Genomic DNA, 19640 nt, shown 5'->3' on the forward strand with positions numbered 1-19640 from the left:
TAAATCTACAATCAACATGGATGTTTAGTTTAGCTCTGAACATTGCTCGCTCGCATGACAAAATATTTGAGTCCATAGTCAACGTCACATCATCAAGTTGCTTTTGAGAGGAAAGAAGCCAAGCAGGTGATATTCTAGTAACAATTCATCCATGTCTGTCGGTACAGTTGTGAGAGGATCTTTGGACAGGAACATGGATTCATAACTAGATTATTAATTAGCCATGACCAATGATCAACCATGATCCAACCAGTGTGCTTGAAGGTTAAAGAAATGTGATGATGTGATGAAGAAATTATGCATTTTTTAGATACTAAAGGAGGCTGATAAAAATTCAACATTAGTGGAGAATGCCACTCTCCAAGCCCTCAAGTTACATATTGTTTATTTTTTATATTAGGTAAAGACTTCAACTAGTTGATAAAAGATGAAACCTCCTCCAGACCATCGATTGGCTGGTTTGAATTCCCAGCTCGTGTGTTGAACGAGATAAAAATAACAGTGAGAAGAGAGAACAGACACTGTTAGGGACTTGGTTACACAGCACAGGAAAAAGCAAAAAAAAAATTGTTCTGCTATGATGGATAATGTTTCTTTAATGCTTTTTCTTTCAGGTTTAAATGAAACAAAGAACCACCAATTTGCTGTCTTCTTTCTTGCTTTACTGTATTACTGTGTGATTTTGCTGGTAAATATTTCTCTTATTGTAACCATCATCTTGGATAAAAACCTGCATGAACCAATGTATGTTCTATTATGTACTTTTTGCATAAATGGACTTTATGGAACAACAGGTTTTTACCCCAAATTTCTCTGGGATCTGCTCTCTCCTGTCCATGTTATCTCATATTCTGGATGCCTTATTCAGGCTCTGGTAATTTACTCCTTTGCTACCAGTGATCTGTCTATTCTTGCAGTAATGGCATATGACAGATATCTGGCCATATGTCAACCACTGGAGTATCACGCTATCATGTCAAAGCAAAAACTCTTTTATTTAGTGTCTTTTTCTTGGATAACACCTTTCTGTATTGTGGCTGTAAATATATTTCTGACATCTAGATTAAAATTATGCAGCTCATATATTCGCAGGCTCCTTTGCTCAAATTGGACTATTGTTACACTTGCTTGTTTCCCAGCTGAAACCCTTATTAACAACATTATTGCCTACATTTCAATAATCATTTATGTATGTCATGGCTTTTTTATAGTTTGGTCCTACATACATCTTATCAAAACATGTGCGAATTCTATAGAAAAAAGGGCAAAATTCATGCAAACATGTGTGCCACATATAACATCCTTGGTCACTTTTCTTGTGACAATACTTTTTGATCCAATGCATATGCGATTTGGTTCAAAAGATTTGCCTCAAAACCTTCAAAACTTAATTGCGATAGAATTCCTTATCATACCACCTATTGTGAATCCTCTAATTTATGGTTTTAAATTGACCAAGATTCGAAACAGAATTCTGGGTTTTGTATATATCAAAATGAAATGATATGTATACATTACTAATTGTCTTACTTATTAAGGAAACTCCCATATTGTATACAGTGTCCTACAACGTTTATAATGCATTTGTTCTTGGCTGTAAAATCTTATGAATATTATGAGGTTGTATACATTGCAAAATGGAAATCCTGCATACATCCATGTCACCAAATGATGATTTTTAACTAACCATTTGCATTGTATTAAATTAAATTTGTGTTCACTTCTGTGTGGAACTGCTGAACTGCTGAAGCCTCATATAAGCTTCAAATAAACCTTTAAATACATTTTTGCACAAAATGACTGTGTGGACCTATCCTTTAAGGTTTTAAACTAAATGTCTATTCTGGTGCACAAATGTACTTGGCACAGGGTTTATTTACATCTTCTGGATGTAGCCAATGGTCAGTAGTCAATTGCAGTCATTCCTATTGTTGAACTGCACATGTTTATAGTATCCATTTCTATCATTATAACAGCCTTTTGTAAAAGTCTACAGTGTGCCAAAACATCAAAGTCAAAATCTGACAGACCTCCAGTCCAACAGCTATATTTGGTTGCTTGACTGAGCTTTTTCTAAATATTATGTTACTGCTACTGTGTAAAATATTTTTTCAACTGTCTGCAAACCTCCATTAACACATTTTCCTTATGTTTGAGGCATGATTGTATTTTGATACCAGTTCACACTCCTCAGCTGTGAATGAGAGAGCTGCTTTTTGTTTTTGTTTTTTACACAGAGCTAATGTCAGTCAGAATGTGTCCTTGCTTTTTTGTCAGATGACTCTGCATTGTTTTGCCCCCTGCGTTGGCACATCTATTATGTCAACACATTGCCCCCCCATCCAAATGAATGAGAGGGCTGTTATTTTTAAGCAGGACAAATAAAGTTGGTCTGAACCTTGCCTAAGGTAAAGTAGGCTCACATTAGTAAAGGAGGTTAGATATAACTGAGAGCTAAAAAATAAATAAAATGATATTATATATAATCTTGTTTAACTTGCATTTATGTACTTGCTTATAACTTGTCTGAGCAGGTAAGTAATTATTAAAAACAGGTTGTCTTTTTGGTATATCATAATCAGTGCTGATCTTTAGCAGTTGTTGGGTTTATGCACCAAATATTGTGCTGAGATATATATCTGCTAACAAGACATGCTTCCTTACAATATCTTAATGTGGTCTGTCTGTTCAGGGGTTACTGCTCACCTGTGTGCTATAAAACGAGCAATAGGTGAGACTTATAGTCACTTTCCATGATGCCATATGTGTTCACATTTTGCAGTGCCAGTCATATGTTTGTCAGAATAATTGTGCTCACATGTCAAATTCTGATAAGAAATCTCATTAATAAATGTATGTGCAGTTGGGAGAGTGGAGATATGATTCACTGGTAGTGTCAAGTATTTGTCTACTTTCTTATTCTCTGTCTTCATTTTTTTATGTTTGTCTTTTATTTGTTTGGTAAATGTCGGTTGAGTATGCCAGTGAAGTTAAAAGTCAAAAGAAAAGCAGGTGTGAAGTTATCATTAAAGGTTATAGTGTGAAGTATTCACACCAGGGGACAAGACAAATAATTAATGACACACAAAACAGTCCTAAAATCTGACAGTGTTTAGTTTTGCTCATTAGACACTGAAAGCTAATTGCCTTATATTTTGTGCCAGATTTTATGAGCATGGCCATATTGCACAATCATTTTTTTTAAAATTCCACGTTATGCAATGAAATAAAGCTCTTTATTCAGACCAAATTTAAAGCTAAAATAGCTTTTCATCATGCACCTCAGCCTTTATTCTCTATTTCAGTGGTTCTCAAACTTTTTCATGTCAATGTCCCCTAAACTGACAAAAATTGGACCAGGGACCCCCATTTGGTAAGATTTAGTCCAAAGATTCCCCCATCTGATAAGATTTTTAATTTTAGATGTTCTATTACAGAAAGTGTATGAAACCCATGACCAAAATAGTCATATATTCTGTCATTGTGTTACTTATGTGAAAATAAATGATTCCCCTTTTTGCTGGGGACACCCTGGAACCCCCTCAAGGCCCCCCTTTGAAAACCACTACTTTATTTCATGTTTTGGCATTTACACACCCTTTGGTTTCATTCATATCCTGACCAGAAGTTATTTTACCTGACGGCCACATGATAACAGCCGTAGCGCGAGCACACCCGCATTCCGTGAAGACCCGCCCTACCCTGTTTCTGATTGGCCAGTAGTCGTTACCTTCGTTGCTAAGATTGGTTAGGTTTAAGCATAAGGAATGATACGATTGGGTTAGAGTAAGAATATCATGGTCGAAGCCAATCAGAGGCAGAGTAGGGGCGGGTCTTCACGGAATGCGGGTGGGAAAAAAAAACTGCCGGGAGCAGAGCAGCGGGGGAGCCGCGCCGTCCTCACCGATTCCCACTCCACACCACTCGGTGGCGGTAATACGCCGTTTCGTTTACCAACCGTGACAAAACATCAGAAAGAAGAAGAAGGCCGACGGCAGACTGTGGACACTGCAGTACATGCGACCGTACAACTGCTCTCAGCCCGTGTTCTGTTTTTTCCTCAACACCAGCGACGACACGGAGGAAAACAGACGTCCGTGTTTTGAAGTGAAGTGGCGGTGAAGATTTCAACGAAATCCCAACTTTCGCTTACCTGCACGAAACGTGAGTAGGCTGTTTGCGTGTTATTTTGGGGGGCTGCGGAGGATGAAACAAACGGTGTTGCTAATATGATTTGGGTTCCGGCTGTGTTTATGTAATATTAGGCTACTAATCCTCTAGAACAGCGGTTCAAATTATTTTACCCCACTGGTCATCCAAAATGTGAACTTTTACCCGTGTAAGCCTTGTGAAATTATCCTGCGTGTATGAAACACGACTGTGGGATTTATGGCTGTCATCTTACCCCAGCTTTACCCTGACAGCGCTGCCTGTGAAGGTCTGCCAGGGACACCGCATCATGTACAATTCACAGAGATACTGTCATGTTAACGCAGTGCTAGCTGCATTAAGGTGTTATACAGGTATGCTCTGCAGCGTTCAAATCTGCTCTTGTCTCATCCGCACACGCGTTTGTAATATCCCATATTGGACGGCGAGGAGAGAAAAAATGACAGAGTAATGTGGGCTAATACTATAAGATATTCAGAAGCTGTAAATTCCTGCCTAAAAATTGTCACAACTGGATTTTTTACACATGTCAGCGACACTGACTTAACATCTGATTCCTCGGTTACTTATCTTAATGGGAAACAAACTGAAATATGGACTACTGTACGTTACTGCTTACAGTTTTGCATAGCATGTCCCCATATGATGAAATCCAGACAGTGTTTCCCACATTGCACCTGTGAATGCTCTGACACTGCTCCATGTCTGTGTCATCTGGGGAAAAGCAGTCAGAGTACATTTTTTTTTGGGTGTCATTCTTTCTTTCACAGGTAGTTTATTGACTTGGGTTTTTTTTTTTTTTTTTTTTTAACCAGACACAGTACTCACCACTAAGGCAGGTGGAGCTCTTTGACAGAAGGAGCCAGAAGTGGCTCTGGTCCTGCTGAAATTATTGAGGCCAAGTTAGAGTTGCATGTTGAGAAGGAACTGCTTCTCATAATCCTTACTAGTTTTCAATGTTGAATGAAGCCAGATGCATCATTTAATAACTATGGGAATTGTTGCTGGGGAAAAAATAAATAAATAAAAAAATTGCTTTTGCAAAATATAGTAGAAATCTTTCAAATTAAAGTCGGTCTCGCCTTCTACTTCAGGTTGTTCTTAATGTACGTTTTTGATGCAAACTTTGAGAAAAAATAATTATATGCATCATCCATTAGCAAACATGTCCGGTGGCTACAGTGGTGGCGCTAATCCTTTACTGCTTGTCATTCAACCTTTTATTAAAATGAATGATTTCTGGTCTATGTCAGTCCAGCAATGTGTTAATTTGTGCACACAGCATAAAATGACCTAGCGGCTAGACGTAATAAGACCTATAAGTAGAACTGAAACCACAGCTCTAGTCTGAACGTTGTCAGAAACATTGCATGATAAAGTCTGCAAAACCTTATAAGCTTCCATCTATTTTTAATTCTCAAAAAGGCAATAGTACCTCTGGTGTTACAATGGGCATACTGTAACCTGATAATCCCATTAAAATTGAAAGCACAAAATAAAACCCAGATGAACTTGATGTGGAAGTGGGTGTAGTGGGTTGTGCAGAAATACTCTGCTGGCACAAAAAAAAGTCAAACAGCAAATATAAAGCATGAAATCTCCCCTCTTAAAGTACTGATTAAGATCATCTTAATAAGTTTTAAAATCTATGTTTTAGGAATGTCTTTGATGGTGTCTTTAGTTTTCAACTGGCGGCATCACAATATTATGATGTGTCATCAATTTTGATACAAAAAAGTTTTGGATACTTCTCCTAAAAAAAGGAAAATGCTCGCAATAAAATATATCTACCAATGACAGATGTCCCGAGCTGACCCTAAGGATCGTTTTCAGGGGTGATCTGGGCGTAAATAGCTGCCAAAATAGACCTGATCAAATGCAGATCATTGCTTTACTGAACTCAACCACTTCAGTAGGGCTGCAACTATTTATTATTTTCATTATCAATTAATCTGCTGAATGTTTTTTCCATTAATCGATTAATTGATTAGTCTATAGAACGTCAGAAAATAGTGAAAAATGCTCATAATGTTGTAGAGCTCATGGTGATGTCTTCAAATGTCTTGTTTTGTCCAATCAACATATTCAGTTTACGCTCATGTATAGTAAAGAAAAGCCTCAAATCCTCAACTTTCAGAAGCAGCAAATGGTTTTTTGGGAAGGGTGTTTGGTGCCTGATTGAAAACATCTCATCATATTTACAAATTATTGAAGCTATCCTGTATTTGTCTTATGAACTTATGAACCGGACATTAATTCATCCTCTTACTTCCCCCAAAAAGTGATGTTTCTGCAATGTTTTATAGTCAGATTATCCTGGAAAAAAACCCCTGAAAGAGTTATCCTGCATTTATACCACTATTCACTAGTGCAGCACTGCAAGTTTTCAAGTGAGGTGTCACCACTGCCCTGAAGACAGAGCTAATGAGTAAATAATTAATGAGTGGAATGTTTTCAAGTTCAATACGGGGACATATGAGTGAAACATCCCCTCCTTTAACTTGTGATGGTATTTTCTCCGGAGCCAAGTGGTGTTTCCCTTCGAGGGTACCCCTTTCCCAAAGGGATCTTCCCTTCCAAGTCGGTTGTGAGGTGTGAGATCTGGCTCCAACGGGCGACAAAGACTCACATTTTCCTTTTTGAAACAATGCAGCACAATTGGATTATTTTTTTTTTTTTTTTGCAGACCAGCAATGCAGGAGAAGCATTTTGCTGACAAACACTTGTTTTTGTTGAAAGAAATTAAGCAGAATGATTGAATCTGTTTGCACAACAACTGTCAGGGGAAAGCAATTTTGCGGATTTGCTGAGCTAAAGGGAGTAATTGAGGTTTTGCAAAAAAATCCGGGTGCAGTAGTCGGCTAAAACAAAACACTGTCAGGGGGCAACCATAGCAAATACTGATCAAAGATAAGTCGAAGGGGGCCCGGCTACAATAGGCCTTATTGTATATTTCATAAAAATGCTGCAGTACTGCTCCACTTGCTGAGATGACAAGTTTAAAGAGAAAACAGCTTAGACCAGGCTCTGAGAATACTGTACCAAAACGACCGTGCGCGTGTGTGTGTGTGTGTGTGTGCGTGTGTGAGAGAGTGTACTACATGTATATGCCTGCATGAGCAAAGTTCACTCGGCTCTGCTGCACTGTATCCTCTCAGGAAAGCTGCATGCGGTTGAGATGCTCCACTGGCTGTGTGTTGGTAAAACCCATGCAACCCCAGCAGAGGAGAGGCTGCCACTGATCCTCCTGAGGCTAATAAATAGTTTGCTGGCTGTAAGAAGAAGTCCTCTTTAATGCTACTAATGCATAACTGGAGGCAACAGAAAAGTGTAGCCCATCACCTTTACACAGCTCCATATGGACGTGGCAGCTTCTGTCATTGATCCATATGTTCCTTTCCCCCGAGGACATTGTTGTTTTAGCCCTGATGAATGCACCATCATTGCTACATCACGGGGGATACGGCTCTATAAAAAGACTATACATTTCCTCAGGATTTGCGGGCTGATGGGTGCTGATGAGGTCACACATTAGAGGGAAAACCACAGGGGCTCAATGTCAGTTGTAATTGTGATAAGCAGCTGGATAAACATTCTGTTGCTCTATCAGTCTAATGCAAGTATTTAACTCACTTTCAGCTATACGCCTACATAAAATACACGACCGATGACTTGACCTCAAAGCTTCATTATCAACTAATCTTAATGTAACTTTCCCTTCTCAGTCTTTACAAGCAAGCATGTTTTCCACCGTCTCTTGCTGTTTGCAGACCAGACGAACACCTGCCAAGAACCAAATTTGGGCAGATTGTCTCTCTGGTAAGAGGAGCACCTGCTAGACTGGCTGGCGAGTAATTGTTTGCAAAGAAAATATCTGAATTCTAGGTTAACTTTGGGGCGAAATGAAATCAGCTCCGGCCGCCCTCCTGAATGTTTACTGTCCCCAGTAGGATAGCGTTGGTGCTGCAAAAACAAATGTCAGTCTGGTTTACAGTCAGTCAGACTAGCGGCTGTTTCTATGAAACGGACGATCCAATAAGAAATTTAACAACAGCCCCCAGCACGGTGTTCCCTTTTTGAAGTTTTGTAGCAAATAGTTTGTTAAAATACAATTTTTCTTTTAGGATTTTCTTAAAAAAAAAGTTAGATGTGTTCACTAGAATTGATTCTGTGCAACATCATGTCTGTCACTCTAATCCAGAGCATCCGTTGTCTCGTGTGTTTGCCCTGAAACACATCAGGCATCCTGCTTTTTGTTGTCTCTTACTTAGTTATTGATCTAAATGTACAGTAGCGAGTATTTCATGGTGTTGCGTCAACCAGTCGGTCCTGTGTGACATTTAGCAGTCTCCCTATCTTCCTGTCTCGTCCGTTTTTAAGTTGCTCAATATGAGGAAAGTTCTTCCTGTTGCCGCTTAGACCCGAGAGACAGGAACACACATGAGCAGCATCACATTCATACGATAAAAGGCAGAGTTTTCTCATAGCCGCTAATCAAATTAAAAACGCCTTTTAGCTCCATATGACAGACATGACAGTCCGCCGGGGCCAACAGTCTTTTTTGTGCGAACATGTGATGAGATCTGTTGCGGAGGAGTTCACGGACTTTGTGAAACTGGTAGCCACAGCTGCACATGGAAGACTGAGAGGGCAAGCAGCCTGATTGCTCAGACAACCAAAGTTTTAAACAAATCCCCAGCTTGACCCAGTTTTTTTTTTTTCTGGAACGCGTATCTGGAAGTGAAAAGGGACGTGAATGCAGTGAGTATAACAGGTTAAAGTTCGCACCAGGATTAAGCTCTTTAAGATGTACTGTAAGAAGAAGATGAGAGTTGGCAGGAGACAGTATTGACTTTGATATTTGCCTGTTTTTTTTTAAGTTTGAAACAAGATTAAACAGTGGACTTGTTGTAAAGGTGCATACAGAATTCTCCTTTGAGCACACTAATATGTTATTGTTCTTTCTTTTGTTTTATGTGAATTCACAAGTGACAGTGATGTGTGTGGACGTGTGGGTGAATAAGAGCCTTTATTTTTTTTTTTTTAAAAGCTCTTTGTTCTACTCGGGTTGAAACGTACTATTTAAAATACAGTTTGCGTCTCATGTAGTCAGTGTCACTTGCAAATCTTTGCCACAATAATAACAAGGCTAGGAATGACCTTGCTGTTTCACGTTCCACTGCAACTGTCAGATGTCGTCCCACAATGCAGTTCCCCGCCCGGGTTCAAAGCAGAATTGAAATTGACTTTTGACTTAATTTTACATGAGCGGCCAGTTTCAATCAATTAGTCAGTCTGTGTAAAACATACCGTAATAGATAATGTTTGCTCAAGGCTAAAGTTACTAACTACAGAAGAGACTTTCGGAGAGAGGCCTGAGCGAGGTGATATTCAATATCTGTGTGTGCGTTACAGCATAAAAGTGCTTGCACTTGTGTACACAATGTAAAGGAGACGCACAGTGATATTATAGTATATTAAGCAGTTAGAGTCGCCTTCATTAATTTGAATTACAAACTGTTCTGCTGAAGCTCTGGAAAGTAAGGGGTCAAGGGTATAAATTTATCCATGGTGTATTGCACAGATATAATGATGGTTTTAACAAAGCTGTCTCTTTGTGCTTTCTTCATACTGTAGAATCCTTAGATTTAAGCTTGTAGTTTAGACTTGGTGTCAAGTATAAGTGCAGATGTGATAGCTTGTGAGAAACACTGTAATAATAATTTTTTTCGGTGCTTTACACCGGATAAATATTTCCACCTCATGGTGTGTAGCACTTTGCAGTAGCCTTTGAGGTTGTGTTTGACCATATGCCAGAAAAAAAAAGGTCAGTTTTATTTATTATTCACCACCGTTTCCAGTAAAAGTTTTTTTAAAAAAAAGTTATTTTAGAATTAAGGGAAAAGTCAGCCAATTTCTACGTAGAACTTTCAGCATTTTGCAGCTTTGTGGCATAACAGGATAAGTGCACTACACATTTCAGACAAAAAAAGAAGAAGCAAAAAAAAAAAAAACAACCAAAAAAGCACTTCTTCTTGTGCAGATGCATTTACCCAATCCACCTTACTGTCTCACGCACTCTCAGCATTCACACGGATCACATGGGAATTAGACCCCCTTTTTTCTATGCTATTCTCCACTCTGAGCCTACATCAAACTACCAAACTAGGCCGAGCAGGCACCAACTTTCAGCTGAAGCAATCTAAGAGGTTTTACCACAGAGTCAGAACCCTAAATAGAGGATTTGTCTGTATCATATTGTCTAGCTCAGCAAAGAACATACTTAGACACAAGACAACAGACTGTAATTTTGGACAATGGAGTGATGGTGGTGAGGGGGTAGAGGTTTATACAAATCAAGCTGCATGACCCCGGCTTGCGTGACTGAGACATTCTTCCCCTCCCTGAGGGTGGCCACATCAATGCCGCCCCATCACCCCTGTCACCAAATTGGTGGTGAGCAGTAAGCCGCAGGTTGTGGCCATTATTCATGCAGTATATATTAAGATTGCCACACACTTGTGACTGCATAATGCATCACTTTGGGGAGTACAATAACCTTTGAAATAAAAAAAAAAAAAGTGTAGGTGTTGTCAGCACGCACGGCCCCATGTGAATGTGAGGACAGTCTGCATCTTTTTTTTAAGGAATTTGGAAACCTTTTTTTTTTTTTTTTTTTTTTTTTTACATTGACTGGAGATGAGTTCTCAGTGAAAACAGAAGAAAGGGCTAATGCACATGCCAGACAACGTTAGCATCAGAGCGTGAATGTGACATTACAGTCAATGCCGTATACACACACTCACATGTTAGCGCCGCAGAGGGCAGGACGAGAGGGCTCCATACAACCAACCAACCAGGGCTACGCTCGAAACGCTTGAACTGTTGGAAATTGTGTGTCAAGCTGCTTATGAGACCGTTCTTGTTTGGGTGCGTTACTGATTTGTCGTTTAACATGTCTCGTTTGTTTCTGCTGTTTTGCGAAGCAGCGTTCAGAGGTCTCTCTCTGCTTTTGTGTGATTTTTTTTTTTTTTTTGAAGGATTGATTTGATTTATTGATCGGGACAGTGTGCGGTTTTTTAAACATTAAAGATGCACTGCGCCGGAGTTAGCTCGAAGCTAATTTGCATCCCCCCCCACAATCAAAACATACAACAGCACAACAACAAACACACACAGAACACACCATATGAAACACAAAGCTACACACAAAAGCACGTCACATACACCCACAATGTCAATTAAAAATCAATAATGTAAACTAGGTTCAGTGGTCACACAGCTGATTGGTCTTTAGTTGGTGTTTTAATTTGGCCTTGAATGCAGTGATTGAACTTTCAGCGTTCTGTTACGCAATATTATGCATAAATGAAATGTATTTGGATTGCAGATCAGTCAGAATATTTATTTTGTTTTTGTTATGTTCTGCAACCTTTGCTGATCTAGGTACATCTGGCTGAATATTCATGCTCTTCCTCTGCTCTACTAAATTTAAATGATAGCACTTGTTCATAACCGGAGGCTTGACTCTCCAGTCACAACTTTGTGGTCACACACAGAACTGCTCCACTAGAGTAGTTTGGGGGGGGGTGTAAATGCGATGGTGAAGCATATGTCAATGGTACTTTGTGAAGCATGCTAGTCATTAGTGGTGGGCTATTTGGATGCTGGGGTTTTTAAAATGAATAAGACTGTGGATTGAGTTGTTTCCTTCGCCTGACCAGAGCTGGTTTAAGTTTAGGTTTGTTTAAAGTGTTACAGTGTGTGTCGGTCAACCGTTTCCTGGCGCTGGAATTTTGGACTGAAACTAAAAGGATTGTAACTACCATATATAACTCTCAAACTTTACACACAGAATAACAACTTAGTTAAATAAATATCGCTTTGGACAACCGTTTTGCCCGTTACCAGTCCAGTCTTGTTTCCATGGAAGTATTTCATTTTGTATTCATGCAGTCCGTTTACCCTTAAAGTCCCCCTCAACTCAAAAATGTGTTTTGCTGTTTACTTCTCTTGAATGTTCAACCTACATGGTGGAAAATGATCTAGCCATGTGCAGAGTTTGACACTAGAAAGCTGCTTTCACGTTCATCTGCTGACGGGTTCTCTGCGCTCACGTTGAATCCGAACACCGACGAGAACGATTTGCGACATCACAGCTAGTCTGGAGCCCATCCAGTGATCCAGTGTGCAACTTACACAAGTATGATGTAGAAACTCGAAACCTCCAGCGTACAAACACCGACAGCAGATATTTCAGCGATGGAGGAGACATCTAGTAAACCTTTGAAACTAAAAAATGTTTGAATATTCATAGATTCTGGATTTTTCAATAAGGGAAGAAGGGGTAGATGTATTTTTAAGAATATTTAACAAGGTAATTGAACTTGCATAAAAGACACATTATTATTCCAAGCAGAATATATTTTTTTTTTACATGTCTGGAGGGGATCTTTAAGTTCAAATAAAATGTTGAGAAGGCATGCATGCATACTTTACAAACTGTGGGAAGATACCCCCTGCTCTTTTCTTTCCTACACAGTTTACAGTACCTCAGCTTTCACTGGATCTCTAGCATACTAGAGAAAAAAAACATTATCCTAGGATACTGCTACAGCGGGTGGCTGTATCTGTCAGTATAGCCACTTTGTGTTTTCCCAATACTATCTCAGCTCAGGCTTTGTGAACATAGGCACACATAAAGGTTCATGTCATAGCGGTTTGCTGCGCGTATGACCCCCGATAACATGGATTGTGTCATGATGTGGCTGTACATGTATTCACTGTGGATTAGGCTAAGCCCATCAATAATGCAGGCCACACGGAGTAGCTGTGAAAAGACTCTTTTCTTGTTTTATAAGCTCTACACTCCGCTCCTTGGTCTTGCGCTTTTACACAAGGACAGTAAATCTCCTGCCTATGAACAGTAGATTGTTCTTTAAACTTTTCAATGTTTGAAGAGTCTGTAGCTGAATAAATGAATGAATGAACTCCCCCCCCCCCTTCCTCTCCTTCCTCTCTCCTCCGCTTGCGTGCTTTCCATATTCATCAACCTTCTTGTCTGTTTCCTTCTTGCCCTCCATATTCTATGGAGCTCTGCAGAGTCCTTGGTGATATGGCTATATATAGAAGGTAAAGGAGGAGTGAGATTAAGGGAAATAGAGTGCCTTTTAGTGCGCCGTCCTGGCTTCCCGTTTCGAAAGGGTTAATGACGCTCAGATTTAGCCAGTAGATTGTTTTGTCTGTGCCGGAGTGACTCAGGTTGAGGAGGTCAAGCCTCGGCAGTCTGAAATAGACTTCCTCAATTAACCACAATTCCTTCTGGCTAAATGCCATTTGTGAAAGAATAGCCTTTACAGCCCCCCCCCACCACCCCCCACCCCCCCAGCTTCCTTTTGTTATCACTGCCATGAAGTTTCAGCACTGAGCAAAAAAATGTTTAAATATCCACTATTGATATTGATAAGTCGATGGTATTTTTTTTTCTATCTCTGTGGTGGCTGTTAATTGACCGCTCACTGAACCCTGCCGCTCGCTAATTGCCGTCTGCCTAGTTTTCATCCTTTGCACGGCACACGTGAAGTTTATAATGATAACGGCGGCAGATTTACCTCTCACAAAGCGTCTTTGATTTCAGACAGAAGTAGACTAAAAGCATGCTTCTCATTTCTACCCTGTGACCGTCGGGTTTTTTTGGCACCTGAAATGACAACAGCTGCCGGCAGATTTTATCAGCTCAGGCTACGGTAGCTAGGTAATTAAGGTAATGTGTCGGCTCCATGAGTTTCTGTTTCCTCTCTCTGACTTTTTTTAGTGTTTTTCATCTGAGCTAGTTAGACCTAATGAGGGAAAAACAGAAGATCAGACTGTTATTTTGTTCCAACGTGACCCTGTTTGTGATTCTTAGCTTACATATTTGTTCATATTATCAAACTGCATGTTTGGACTTTTAAGATTACAAGAGAAAAAAAAGCTTTTAGAATGAGGACTAATGGATGTGTTGTTGTTGCCAAACGTAATACTTTCTTGGGTAACATTGACTTGGGGTTGCTGCAGTGTAAATCTGATTAGAGCTGCATCTCCATAGTAGGGGGAATACTACACAGTGGATGTGATGATGTAACCTGTAAACCCACAAATGATGTGTACTAATCTACTTAGTTAATGATGTGCTGCTTGGCTTTTTCTCTCCAGTTTTTACTGTGAAAAAAAAAAAAAAAAGAAAACAACCCTCCAAACTCTTTAAGTGCTGAGTGTCACTCTTATTACGTGCGCCACTTTGGCATCCAGACAAACCCAAAGCTCGACAGACTTACTGTTGCTAGTTACGGTTGCTAAGTTATGTTTAGACAATGACTATTCATGGGAGGGGTTTGGAGAGCTGTCAATTTTAAATCTGCCAGCCGCGCTGATTAGTAGATGTGGAAGTTTAGTTTCTCAGCCCGGTCTGGTTTTTATGAAACCGATAGAGAGAGAGAGAGAGAGATGCTGCAGCGGAGCTAAACACGGGTTCAGAGAAAGAAACGGAGGGGTGCTGGGGAGCAGAGCGTAGCAGGTGCGGCTGGCTCATGGGGGCATATATGTGTACTCTGCTCACTCAGTGGGAACATTTTAATTTGATCCCTTTGTTTCTATAAAACAGGTCAGGATTTGTTCTACCCTCCGGGCAATTTGTGTTCGTGCTTGTGCAGAAACCACTGTAGAGATGATGCAGCGTCATGTGTTTTCTGCAATAGTCGTAAACTTTTTTTTTTTTTTTTGGAATTTCTTGATGATTAAGTATTCTGTTGAATTGGGCCGGTTTGGTGAGTTAGGAGGTCGTTAAGTTTTTATTTAGGCTTTATATGCCTTTGATCGCACACTATCAGTCGATCGCTAATCGTGCGATACGTCTTCTGGAGGCTGGTATCCAAAAAAATGACACAAAGCCAGACCGGTGACATCTCGTTTAGCTTGGCATGCTATTAATGTAATATTCATTCATTCATTCTGAGAACAGTCGAGACAAGTGTTTCAATCGCTGTTAATATTTAAAGCATGCAGCCTGCGTTCGCAACAGATAACGACACTGTTGTCTTTTCGAGAAGTGGAAAATCCACATACGTCACAGTGGAATGTTCTCTGTTTTCTGTCTTTACACGCCTAAAGTTACAGGTCATTCGCTCCGCAAAAGGAAGAAAATCGTCCCGATGTGATATTCGATACGATTTGAACCTGTAACACTGCAGCATGTGTCGAATTTAAACGAAAACTTTGCATTTATAATAATTTTTAAAGCAGGATTGGATGTTTGTGAGAGCAGTGCATCATATGGATGACGTAGGTCTGACAGTCACAGTAAGGGGGTTTTCCTTTAATTAATAGTCCGGTACCATGGGTAGAGCGTGGGTAGGGAAACTCTCAGACTTGTTTATATCAATCTGATAAGAACTGATGCTGATTACTGCTTTTAATGTCATAACAGTTGGTTTTTCCCAGTAAAATCTGCACAGCAGTTCCTCAGAAAGCAACCACTTTATCTTGCACTTTTAGTTTATTTTCAGTCGGACCTTCCACTACCAAATAAGAATATATCTCTCTACACTAATAGGACAGGTCCCCGTCCCCTCCTGCAAGCCGTTCTGAATGATTTGAGCAGTTTGAAAGAAAAAAACGGCTACTTTTACACGTTTCTTTAGCTGTTTTAGTCGCCTGGCTGGATGAATTGCAACGCTGGTCAAAGGGTCAGTAATTGTAAAATTCCCAGTTTCTCTCCCCAGCTGTTTTGTTAGTTTGTCCCCGTGTGTGTGTGTGTGTGTGTGTGTGTGTGTGTGTGTGTGAGTGTGTGTGTGTGTGTGTGTGGGTGCTTCTTTTCCTGCTTTCTTCCTTTACACATCTCCAGCGTACAGTCTGCACCACGCACGTGTCTGCGTGCGAGAGAGGTGGCTTTTTTTTTTTTCCAGGTTATGTCAGTTTTGGCCAGGTCTGCTGCGCTGTAATACCACTGTTCTGGCTCACTATCACGGCCGTTTGTTCACTGTGGTTTAGATCTCGCGTACTACACTTAAAAAACGTTAATCTTGATATATTTATAGCCGTTTAAAGAACACTACATTCTGTTTTTAGGTTGTAAAAAATAATCCGGCAGAGGAGACCTTGTGAGTAACGTCATTCATCATTGCAAGTATGTGAGACTCTACTGAGTTCACGCCTATTGGTGATAAAAAGAAGAATCTTCATGAAGTTATAATTACAGCGTGAGACTCCCGGTGCGGCCTCGCCGTCGCGTAGTTCGGGGTGAGCGTCTGCTATGTTGTCACTTCGGCTCCGTCTCTCAGCCTTTGACTGCTCATCTGACAAGTCGTAGGATCACATCAGAGGTCTTCACTCGCACTCAGACGAGACTCTTTCGCACAGATAATCCTCTTTTATTCTTGTGTCGACACTTCTATAGAAGTGATAATCATCAGCGATAAAACATTGGTATTATTTTTTTTTTTAATCATATGAATCATCAGTGTTTTACTCAGCTTTTTCCTTTCTGTGAGGTTTTTCAACTGCTTTTACGCCTAAGAGACATTCCTCCACACACACACACACACATATGCGCTCCTCGTTATTCCCAGGGTTGGGATTTTTCCTCTCCGGGCACTCTCACTCAAACCAAGTGTTGATGAAAGATGTGCCTGAATTAGGAAGTTCTGCTGTAGTCCCGCTGTGTATCAGAGGCAGGTGTGAGTTTTTTTTTTAAGCATCTTTCCCAAATGTTGCACTTTCAAACGTGCACGCCGCATGGAGCTGAACCTTTCATCAACACCTCGAGTTGCAGTTAAACCCGTCAGCGTGTCCTTGGTGTGCGTTCGCTCATGGCTTTTGTTTTTCTCCCTAAGTGAAAATCTGAGTTTCCCCAGAGAGTATTAGTGAATATTAAATTAAACTCTTACCCCAAAGGCTGAAAGTAGAAAGTCAGTCGTCTACTTACGGATGTCATGAAGTGGAACCAGCGGTGAGAAAGACGACCGGCCTTCAAGCTGATGGCCCGAATCCAAACCCTTTGGCAACAAGTATTCATTTGGCCAAGGTACACTTGTCTTTAGGAAATACTGGGCATTATCACACAGTGTCAGTCTCATTTATTTCTCCACCAGGTGTTGGTAAAACACGGCAATCTTTCTGCCAAATATAATATTTACCAGATAAGAACATTGTCTATGATCCTGCCCCCGTTCTTTCTGTCTTCTTTAAAGCTGACTATTATTTTAATCTGAAGTTGATATAACAGAAAATGTTATTTTGTGGATTCACAGCAACAAGATAATCTTAAAATCCAGGATTATTCCTGATATTTATGTATGCGATCGCTGTGGATAAGTAATCTCCTGAATGTACAACTGCAAAATTGAATAATGCACAAACCACTTCCCCTCCCTCCCCTCTCTCTCCAGTTGCGGCCCGACATTCTTGCTGTAAGAACATCGTAAACCGTCATGGACAATAGTGTACTTGTGATCTATTCTATTGCTGTTTAACTGTACCCTATTTTCTGTTTAAGGTCTGTTGCTTTTTTGTTTGGTCAGTAATAAAAAAAGTATTTTTAAAGATGAAATTCACAACTTACTTTAAAATGATTTTTATGGTGTTGGTGTTGTTAAATGTTTATATCACGCTGTAAACTTTTTAAACTAGTTGTTTCTGTGTGTACGCTTTTGTGTTTGGATAAAATTGGAGTTTCTGTAGTTTCACAAGCGAATTAGCTTTGTGTTTTTGTACTTTGACCATAATCTCAATGACGTCTTTCTGCTATTACGACGTACGGACACTTAGGATTTCAGCTTTGATAATGTGGTACATTGCTCTTTTGAAAAATAATAGGACTCCAGAAAGACAAAACAAAAACTACTAATTTCACCACATGTATTATACATTTTATAGTATATTAATAGATAAAAATGAAAAAAAGTATGATTTACCAATTTAACTGCTGCTTTGTAAAACAAAAACAACAAAAGAGAAAACTTTTGTGACTTCGTGACAGTGTCTCAGAGTCAAGTGTTTGTATGGCAACGCATACACACACAGTATTGCGTAATACATTGTTGTGCTAAAAACAGTAACCACTGCAGACAAAATGCCTTTAACAGGACAATTGTCTTTCAATTAGGCGAACCTATTGAGCTGTGCTGTAACCCAACCTGATGACCTAAATAGACCCAGTAGAGTGGGTGTGCCGACAGCAGGACGGGATCAAAACAATGTCCCACGCACACACACACACATGCATGAGAATTGTTGTGCTGCCTTTAAATGGTAACAGTAAGGGTCATTTGAAAGTTTGGGAACAGCACTTTCAGTCACACTCTGGTTTGTTTGGGATTAGCGAGGCAGACGGCTGCTTCTCTATACACTTCCATTAAAGTTACATTTTTGGAAGTTTTGCTGATCCACTTGTCCAGAGAAATTTATAATGAGTACAGTAGTGGAATAAACAACCAGTACTAAAGTCAAAGCTTAGCTGTATATTGTTGTTATGGTCGTCTTTTGCTTAGAGGATCTTGTAAAAATAAGAAGGGCAGTGCAAAAGTTTTAGAACTAGGGTGCAAAAGTGCACAGGCTTCAAACATTGCGTGATTATACTGTACTTCTTGTACAATGTGTTCCGCTCGGCTTTTGGGGCGGTTTTATTTTTGTGCTGTGCTCTGCTGTGAGTAGCGTTTATTACAACTTGTCCCTTATATCCTTGGTGAACACAAAGCTCTTTGTGTTTGACCAGACACAGCTGTGTGACACTGTACGTTCACCTCCTACTACTCCCTCTGGGATTTCACTGAGGTTTTTTTGGCGATTATTGCAGCCAAAAATGCTTGATTTTTTACAGTAGTTTTTCTCAAAAATTGCAATACAATTTGCAATGTTTTTATGTGCTGTTTTTGAGGTAAAATTATGGGAATTGGGGAAAAATTGCAGGCAAAGGAAAATAATGTGAGTTTTTTAAATTTAAACTATTACCAATGAAGAGTCATATGTAGTCACTTCCTGTGCGCTGCGATGACGTAAGTTACTACTGCATGAAATGAGACAGTTGGTCCAAATCACAAGCAGTCTGTTGATTTGGCAATTTCATGCAGAAAAGTTGCGTTAATTTAGCAAAACTGCAAGCTCTCGCATTAATCATTGCGATTGCAAAATCAGTTTCCTGGAGGGACTGTTTAATGCAGAGAAATTGCGGGAATTTTACAAAATTGCAAGCTCCCCGCAAATATTGTGGAGATTGGTTGAATTTGCACTAATTATTGCCATTGCAAGATCGCAATTTCCTGGAGGGACAATCTTACGGACAAAAAGTCATTTTATTCTTGAACTTGAACCCATTTTTCCATAACTTACCATGAGACCACAGGCAGTCCATGAAGCAAACAAGATTGCAGTTAAGAAGGACATGCTGTTTTCTAGAGTTCAAGGTGAATTATTACCAGAGTTAAAACATAAAATGG

At 39.8% G+C, this 19640-nt stretch overlaps 2 protein-coding genes across 4 annotated transcripts in view; both read left to right on the forward strand.

Annotated features, from left to right (window-relative positions):
* Positions 1-577: 577 nt before the first annotated feature.
* On the forward strand, positions 578-1504 carry LOC122992610 (olfactory receptor 142-like). The gene has a single exon (XM_044366462.1). The coding sequence runs from the start codon at positions 578-580 to the stop codon at positions 1502-1504; it is 927 nt and encodes a 308-aa protein (XP_044222397.1).
* Positions 1505-3890: 2386 nt separating this feature from the next.
* The window catches only part of adarb1b (adenosine deaminase RNA specific B1b), a 116903-nt gene continuing 101153 nt past the window's right edge, over positions 3891-19640 (forward strand). For 2 of the 3 annotated variants that reach the window (XM_044365433.1, XM_044365432.1), the window contains exon 1: positions 3891-4164. The gene's annotated coding sequence lies outside the window, so the exon portion shown is untranslated. Of the gene's footprint in view, positions 4165-8599; positions 8932-19640 lie in introns of those variants that run through there. The other variant, XM_044365434.1, reaches the window with a different exon arrangement.

This window comes from Thunnus albacares, chromosome 11, assembly GCF_914725855.1.
Source record: "Thunnus albacares chromosome 11, fThuAlb1.1, whole genome shotgun sequence".
NCBI lineage: Eukaryota > Metazoa > Chordata > Actinopteri > Scombriformes > Scombridae > Thunnus > Thunnus albacares.